At 32.7% G+C, this 8,712-nt stretch overlaps 1 protein-coding gene across 2 annotated transcripts; it reads left to right on the top strand.

Annotated features, from left to right (window-relative positions):
* Positions 1–62: 62 nt before the first annotated feature.
* On the top strand, positions 63–6,237 carry LOC18105580 (uncharacterized). 2 transcript variants are annotated; one of them, XM_006374160.3, is made up of 10 exons: positions 63–405; positions 490–642; positions 734–865; positions 1,936–2,086; positions 2,196–2,234; positions 2,328–2,402; positions 3,518–3,577; positions 4,005–4,069; positions 5,039–5,129; positions 5,921–6,237. In XM_006374160.3, the coding sequence occupies exons 1-10, from the start codon at positions 149–151 to the stop codon at positions 5,963–5,965; spliced, it is 1,068 nt and encodes a 355-aa protein (XP_006374222.1). In that variant the 5' UTR covers positions 63–148; the 3' UTR covers positions 5,966–6,237. The 2 variants fall into 2 exon arrangements, with proteins under 2 accessions (XP_006374222.1, XP_052303676.1); XM_052447716.1 differs by having other exon boundaries at positions 70–405; positions 5,944–6,237.
* Positions 6,238–8,712: the final 2,475 nt, after the last annotated feature.

The following is an 8,712-nucleotide window of genomic DNA, read 5'->3' as shown; positions in this document are numbered from 1 at the left end:
AAACAACAAACAAACACTCTTTCTCTTTGAAAGCTAAGAAAGACAAGGGGAAGGTGGGGTCCGCCTTCAATAAGTGAGTGTTTGTGTCAACAAGAAAGATAAGTGGCTCACTAGAACTGAGTGACTAATCTGAGATTTTAGCAGAGCCATGGCGACTGCCATTGTTACTCCTTCAGCATTATCTCCTCTTCCTTCCTCAATCTCCAGCGCTCCCCAATACTCTTTCTCTGTTCGCAGCTCAATCTGGCCTAAAAACATTTTATATTCTCCACTCCGCTGTAGCAGCCATGCCTCATTCTCACCAAAAAGCCAAGACGGTCCATTTGACCGTGATCTCCGGTCCGTACTCGAACTCGCTACTGACTCAGAGTTGTATGAACTCGAAAATATCCTCTTCGGTCCCAGGTAATTTCAATTTTTCATTATTTTTCTTCAAGTTAATAAATTGAAAATATTCCTTAATTATTTTTTAACTATCCCTTATTCCAGTCACTTTAGCCCGTTACTAAAATCAATAGCGAGTAAAAGAGCGGAAATTGATTATGCAATGATGGACCAAGACATGGAAGAACGAGAAGATATGATATCATGTCTTGAGTCAAGGTTTTTTTTCCTTGCTGCCGATGCCAGGTCCACTTTGAGGTCGGTTTCCTATTCATATTGCTATTCCATTGTTGTGTATTCATAATTTTTATTTTATTTTGGATATGGTGTGGTGTTATTGTGGGAGCAGGGGTTGGAGGCCTACGTATAGAAACGTGTTGCTTACAGTTAGGAAGAAGTTGAGCATTGGTTGCTCCAGTAAATTGTCGACGGAAGACCTAGAAGCCGAGATTTTCCTTCATCTGCTTGAGGAATACGCGAGGTAAATTTTGTTTATTGGATGTAGTGCTTGATTGTTTCCTTAATTTTGTAAGAAAGTGAAGATGAGGTGAGCTCGAGAAATGTTAGTGAGAGAACGGATTGATTGTTGAAATTTTAAGCAAATTTTGTTGCAGTATAAAATGATTCATGTGGTTGTAAAAATGTTTGAATATTATATTGCAGTGTTAAATTGGAATTGTTTAATGGAAAACAAAAAGCTTTATCTTAACGTGGGACATCTTGTTCTACACGTGATCTACTCCTTTCGATTGTCCTCTGTATGTGCTTGAATTGAGGAGATTTTATAATATATGGATTTCTTTTTCCTTGATTTTTGGCAAATGAATTTTCTGCTAACTATTTTCAAGTTGGTGCTTTTTTTTCTTCTTTTTTTTAGTTCTTTTAAAGCAAGATGGAATGAGGATTTTCATTAAAGAGAAGAGTATGATAAAGAATGCTGGAGTTAAGACTGATTTTGTATGTTTTTAAAACGTATTGAATCTAATGGGAGAGTTCTTTGTGTAGCTTGATATCATGTTGTTAGCTGTCTCTAGTGTCTGTTGGATGATGTTCCAACGTAAATATTCAGAAAATTTTTGATATCTGATTGGTAGCTACCTTTACCTACTTCTATTTTATTTCTAATTCTTCAATGCCAGAATGCTATAGTGATTGCTCACTTCCAAAGTTTTAAACAATCGTATTGGTGCTACCTCTGCTAGAAAAATTCTGTATTATAATTGTAAAGGTGAAAGTTATTTAGTTTGCCTCTTCTATCATTACTTCACTCGTGGATGTATGTATATGAGCTGGTTATAGTTGATGGCCATTTGGTTTGATCTCTTAATATTGAGCATTATATTTATTTGGCAAAAAATTATGTCGGTTTGAAAGTTATTTAGTTTGCCTCTTCTATCATTACTTCACTCGTGGATGTATGTATATGAGCTGGTTATAGTTGATGGCCATTCGGTTTGATCTCTTAATATTGAGCATTATATTTATTTGATCTCTTCTTTCTTTCCGAGTAAGCTGTAAAATGACTTAAAACTTGCTTCCACCATCGTATAGTGAACAATCAGGAACTTTTCCAGGCTTATGGGAATTATCTAAGACCTCAGATGATCAAGGTAGTCTAGGAATCGGACTTAGTCAAGAGAAGGTACAAGCCCTCGCTGCACAGAAACTCGGTGCTGCAGATCTCCAGTCAATCATTCTGAAGGTGGTTACTCACATTCTAACACTAGCATAACTTGAATGTATTTTTTTTATTAAAAAACTGACCTTATTTCCTTTTCTTTGCTTCATTTATTTTAACTTTTCTTTTTAAGGGTGGCGGTGTGTTTACATTGACAAGAATTTATCAATGGGTAAGATCATAAGAATTTTTTGTTTTTTCAGTTAGTGTGTTTCATCTTTGATCATTTCACTGTGTTCCTAAGCTGGTATTCTTTTTGATGTAGTTAGCTAAAAAGTTAACAGGGAAGGTTTTTCTAGAAGCTGCAAACTATCAAATAAAAAAGGAAATCATCAAGAAGGTACATGATTGGCAGTATTATTATGTAGTTGTCGAATACATATGAATGCAGTAACATTTTTCTTTAATAGAATGTGGCAGTCAAACATTTACTTTGCAAAGGTCTTGTAAAACAAATTAACGTCCTGATGTCATCTAAGAATCTTTTGTTTATTTCTGCCTTGTTATTATTTATTTCTCTTTTACTAGCATTAAATGGAAATGACTTATTGTTTTTTGTGTATAGTTGGACAATACATGATTGCTTTGGCTCAGGTATAATGCTTGTAGGATCTTACCAAATTGCACATATCAGAGTACCTAAAAACAAATTATATATTTTATTTTCATTTCTCTGTTGTTAACTCAACTTGTGCTTTATTTGAAGACATCGTATGTGAAAGTTGTAATGCCAAAGTACTAGATGCATCTTCAAAGTCTTGCAAAGGATCTCAATGTAAATTTAAGTTAATATTGTCAGTTTGGAAGAAAAAAAATAATCAACTGTTGGAAGCTTGCTTTTACAATAAAATGGTCAATCAAAGTAGAAAGAAAGTGTTTTAGGGCCAACTTTTGTCATAATTATTGGGTTGATAGATAAAGATTCATGTTGTTGACAGCCTGTAGACAGGATTAAGGATTTCTGGAGCTGAATAGAACAGAGTGTTATTGTTATCTAGGCCTACTGTGCCTAAGTGTATGGCCTGTGATTAAGCAGAGCCAAGTTAAATATCCAACCTTTTAAGTATGCATTGCTAAGAAGTAAAACATCCAAGCTTGGCTTGAGCTCTGATTGAGCCTCTAAATGGGTGCACAAGCTTGGCTTCTCAAGTGCTTGGATAGTCACCAAACTTCTAGTGAAGCCCACGTGGTTTGTAAAGAGGTGATTGTTTCACTTTTATTCTAAATGTGCCCTCTTTATTTGTATAAATATGTAGGGGGTTTTCCATTTTCCATCATGAAGCTAGATGGATTCTTTTTTCTTTTTCTGATATAATTTGGTATCACCTAGTTGGCTGAATTTATGGGCCATCTTGCTACAACTTTATATATCCTCTGCTTTGAATCAGATAATCTATATATTAGATAATATGTAAAAAATAACTAATATGTACACATTTCTTTCTTTGTATAAAGGGTGGACAATTGGCTGCCATTAATTTGGAGTCCAGAGCTGCCTTACTTGTGGCAAAGCAGGTAATTATAGCATTATATTCGACAAGTTTCTTGAATGCTTTTCCATGCTTTGAAGATGCCACTGTAGTTGGTGGTTGTATCATGCAAGTGAAGCATCCCGTCTTATGAACTCCTGTATTGGAAATTAAATAAACATACAATAGGTGTTATTAATTATGAAATGCATGTTATAACATACTCGATACTATTTAAAATTGATGAATTTCAATATTTTCTGATCAATTCAAGTAGGATGTGGATATTAGGTAAACCTATTCATTTAACATAGAAATCTAGACAGTTAATTGTATAAATATGTTTTGCAACTTGATCTGTGCTAACACAATAATCATTATTACATATTTTCTCTATATGTTACTGGTTCAAGACAATGAGTGTTATTGCTCTTCTCTTTGCTAGCATTTCTCATTCTTTTAATTGTGGACAGGGTTTTGTTGGAGCTGCGTCAAGATACCTGGGTTTGAGGAGCATGATGTCATTGCTTGGTCCAATGTAATATCTCATCTTCAATGAAGAACTTATTTATGTTCTAGCTGTGTTTATCTCCGTTCGTTTTTTTTTTTGATTGCCACTAACATTAAGATAAAATGATTGAATTCATGGTTGGATAGAGAGGCTTAACTATGATGTAAACCTATGTGTTCACTGTCCTGAAGGGTGATCAGGGTAACCTATGATTTTAAGGACAGTGATAACGCTGTTGTGAACATCATGTGGTCTGAAACTCCATGGTTTCTATATTATGCTTGAGCGGCACACAAATAATAAATTTCATTCCACCTAGTCGTGTTTAACCTTGTTCAGATAAGAAAATCTTCACATAAATCTAAACTTTCTAATTAGATGTTTCAATGTGTAATAATCATAATTGTGTTTATCTATGAATTCTGTTTGCATGTATACATCTGCATGGCTGATGCTACTTTATCATTTTTATCTCAGCAATTGGAGCAACTTTAGTATTCAAGGATATAATTTTGCATGTGTATCCTAATTCTGAACTTTGAAGATGCAGGATTGACTAATAAAATAATTTTTGGTTTGCCACAATTAATCTTTCTTGTTTATCAAGTGACATCTGAGGTGTTCTGAAATGGATGGACAGGCATCTGAAGTTTTTGAATGAAATCTTGGATGTGCTTAGGAGGGCTATATATTTTGTGTTCTCTGTTGTCTTTCAGTCCTTTTCTTTCTCGTTCTTTGCGTGGTTTTTTACCCTAATTATCAAAAAATCCATCTTAAAAAACCCAGCTGTTCTACCAGTCAACTTTTTGTAAGGCAAGTGCAAAATTTGTTAGTGAACTCTGTCTTTTGGTCTGGTTTGAGTTTACATGTGCTGCATAGATGCAGATGCTCTTAAGACATCAAACTGTTGTGATGCTCGAGTCTACTATCTGGCTCAGTAATTGATTAGAACTTTAGTTTGTATGACTGCTTTGTTTCTGTTGGTTTTTTATACAGGTTGTGGGGCACATTTCTGGCAGATGTAGTCATTCAAATGCTTGGAACTGATTATGCTAGAATCTTGCGAGCAATTTATGCATTTGCTCAGGTAATATATTGTAATGGCTACTTTAGTTTTATGCAATTATCCACATGCCAGATCCTGCTCGGCACAGAGATATATATTGATATTCTAATCACAAATGCATGATTGTGGGCACGCACAAGCTCATGATTGTGGGCATGCACACACTCACAGATAGTTTTGGTTGCCTTATGGTTTTGTTTACAGGTTTTATAAAATTTGTTTTCTGTCATTCTATGATGGTGAATCTGGGACGCCAATTCATTATTTTGAACCCTGGTTTTTATCTATGTACAAACCGTTCTCTAAATCAAGACCAACTTGAACTTATAAATCATTGCATGCTTGTATGATCCCAAAACCAAAACCCAGAACAGCAGTATGGACCTGGCAAGATCCGTGACCTGTGCATAATATATGGGTCTGATCTTAGGTTTTGTCATGTATTGTAAGCCCATTCTATGATTTGGCACTGATGGCAAGATTAATGCCATGGTCACTATATTCAATTTGAACATCAAATTGCTTGATAAGCAAGCACAGTACAAATGTAAAAAAAACAGCTTTCTTTTTTCTTTTTTTGATACACCTTTTGATTTTCAACTACACGATGAATAACTAATACAAAATATCTTCCAAATCCTCATCCCAAGGGGATTTCAATTCGAAGTGGAATTTCAGTATTAAACAAACAACTTTCTGTCGGAATAACATTTAACAGGGTTTCTTTTCTGTTCCTTTTCCTTTTTAATTTTTAATTCTAACAAGCATGTTGATTTCTGTAATGGCCAATGAGTTATCTGTTTTTGCCTCAGATTCGCATCACCCGTACATGTAGGTTGCCCTGTGATAATGATTGAAAGGAGATGATTGTGTTAAACCTTTTTTCAATGCGACAAAGAGCTTGCAAGGGTTCTTGTTCTGGACGACTTGAATGTACATGGTATCCCCTGTCCCCTCTTGCCTACTGTATATATTATTCTGGAATTGAGTTGCGATTTGCTTCTATGCTAATTAAGTTTGAACTATAACTGTTTTGGAAGTTGAAATATTAGACACTTCGGTGCAAAGAATTTTGCTTTCTTGGACGGGGATTATTATTTGCAATGGCATCAAGGATATTGCTAATCAAGTCCTTTGAAGTTGTGCATTGTGCAGGGGAAAAAAAAAAAAACCCTGTTATTACATGGGATCTCTTTTGCACTTTGCCCAAATGCAAAACATCCCAGCTTGCATTTCTGCCTATGCAAAATGGGTGTTCAAGCTCATCAAATTATATGGGCATTGAAGTTTTGCCTCCTGGTTTATATTTCTCAATTAATATTTCGTCTGACATTTTCCAGAACAGTATGTATTGGTTTCCTAGACTTTTTTTTCAATTGACAGGACAACCCTGGTAAATAGAGAACCAATAGATTTATGAGCTCTTGCTACATCGTGGGTTAAGATGTATTTTTATTGGTTTAAAAGAATACTCAGTTTTAAAAAGTCAAAAAAAGGTAACTTGGGGAATAGACCCGATTATAATAATAGAAACGATAACGATAGTTAATGGGCTAATTTAAACAAAAATGAATCATCGGAACTTGAAAAAAAGTCAACGAAACAAAAAAAGATGCAATTAGGATTCTAGCCAGTCATATGAAAAAAAAAAGAATAGAAAGTTAGAAAAGAAGGAAAAAAAACTCAATCCGAGCCAATCTAGATGTCAGGTTGTGAGAAGGGGAAAAATAATAATAAAAAGAATTCAAAGTTCGATTCCAAAGGATGATTAAATTAAAAAAATGAAGTATAATAAAAAGATAAAAAAACTACCAAATCGAGTAGTCAAACCAAAATCTATAACTCAAATTATTTGAATGAGGTAATTCAATAGAAGGTAAACCATAAAAAATTATGAAGCTCAATTCCAAAACAATTCAATAACGAAGGGTGAAGTATAAAAAATATTAAATTAAAAAAATAATTCTAAAAAAATCTGAGTCAACTCAGGTTAACATGTAAAATCTATAGTCTAAGTAATGAGACTAAAATAAACAAATATAAATGAAATTAAAGAAAATCACGATACCCAATATAAAAAAGCTTCAACTTTGAAAGATGAAATTGAAAAAAAATCAATTTAAAAAATTTGCTAAAGTAAATTCAATAAAGAACAATAAATAAAAAGAACCGAGATAACCTGAGTTATTTTTAAAATTTATAAAAAATTATATAGAAAGAAAATAAATAAAAATAACATAGCCCAATATCTAATTGAATAAATACTTAAGGATGAAACTGAAAAAACATGAGCTTAAAAAAAAAAAAAAGCAAGTCCAAGAGAACCTTTAAACTGGTTCTCTAAACCTTGTTTAATTTCTAAAACTTGTAACCCGTGAAATCCTAGACTCAGGTTTAATAAAGAAACTCAATTCCCAACATATTTAATGTTAAAGGATGAAATTGAAAAAAATATTAATTTTAAAAACTATCTCAAATAAAACAAATAGTAATAAAAAAGAATAAATACTAAATTTGAAAGATGAAAAATTGAAGGGGAATGAAATAAAAAAAAAGAACTCAAATTTTATAAATTATTCCAGATAAAAAAATAGTAACAAAAATAATATGAACTAAATTTGAAGAAATAACAAATTAAAGAGCTGTTTTGAATTTTTAAAGGGAGCAGAGATAAAAATCAAGGAGAACAAGAAAAGAAGGAAAAAAGGCTACAAGCGCCAAATTGAAGGGGTGTTGGTCACACACACCGCCTTATCATGGATAAGACTCCGAGATGATCTAAATGCCTCCGCTAGAGGCGATGTTTAGTCACTAGACGACTCGACACTCACTGCCCAAACAAGTTCTTTTTCTAATAATTATTAATATTTGATCAAATACAAAAATGTCCATAAGTTAACTTGATATTAACAAAAAACCATGATCAAAAGACGAAAAAGCTCTTGGAAGATAGTTTAATTGATTTTTCTTTCAAGGGTAATTAAGTAATTTACCATGCTAAAATATTTAAAGTACTAAAAATACCTTGGATTTTAGTTTTAAAATTTTCCTTAGGGGTAGTTAAGTAATTTTAGTATATAAAAAAGCTAAAAAATTATTCTGCCGTATACAATTTGAAATTGATAATTGAATCATAGTGAAAAGGTCATCTTGTCCATAATGCCTAGTTCAAAGGTTTAATGATTGAAGAGAAATTCATCATCATACTATTATAATGAATAATGTTATGTGAGTAGATGCACAATAATTTTTTCTTCTTCTTATGATTAGTAGGGATTTTAGATTGATTATTGTTGTGTTGTGATTTGATTATAGTATTGTGTTGTGTATTGAGTTGTAGCATTAACAAAACAATTTCATAATTGATTATTATGTTTTTAATTTTTTTTCTTTGGTTGAAAGTAGAGGCATCTGATTTTAATTTTTAAAACAAATTAGTTTTCTTTTAAAATATGATGTGTTGACTTTTACCAAATATTTCTTTTAAAGCAAATTGGTAGAGCATAACAAATTAATAAGCCCAAAATCGATACATTAGGAATCCAACTCCATACAAGGAAAGGTTTGATTAAATGCACATTAGGTGTTTGATAACTCGTGTGAA

Source organism: Populus trichocarpa, chromosome 15 (genome assembly GCF_000002775.5).
Source record: "Populus trichocarpa isolate Nisqually-1 chromosome 15, P.trichocarpa_v4.1, whole genome shotgun sequence".
NCBI classification, from domain to species: Eukaryota; Viridiplantae; Streptophyta; class Magnoliopsida; order Malpighiales; family Salicaceae; genus Populus; species Populus trichocarpa.
The sequence above is the reverse complement of the archived record's forward strand: the minus strand, read 5'-3'. Positions and strand labels throughout refer to the sequence as shown.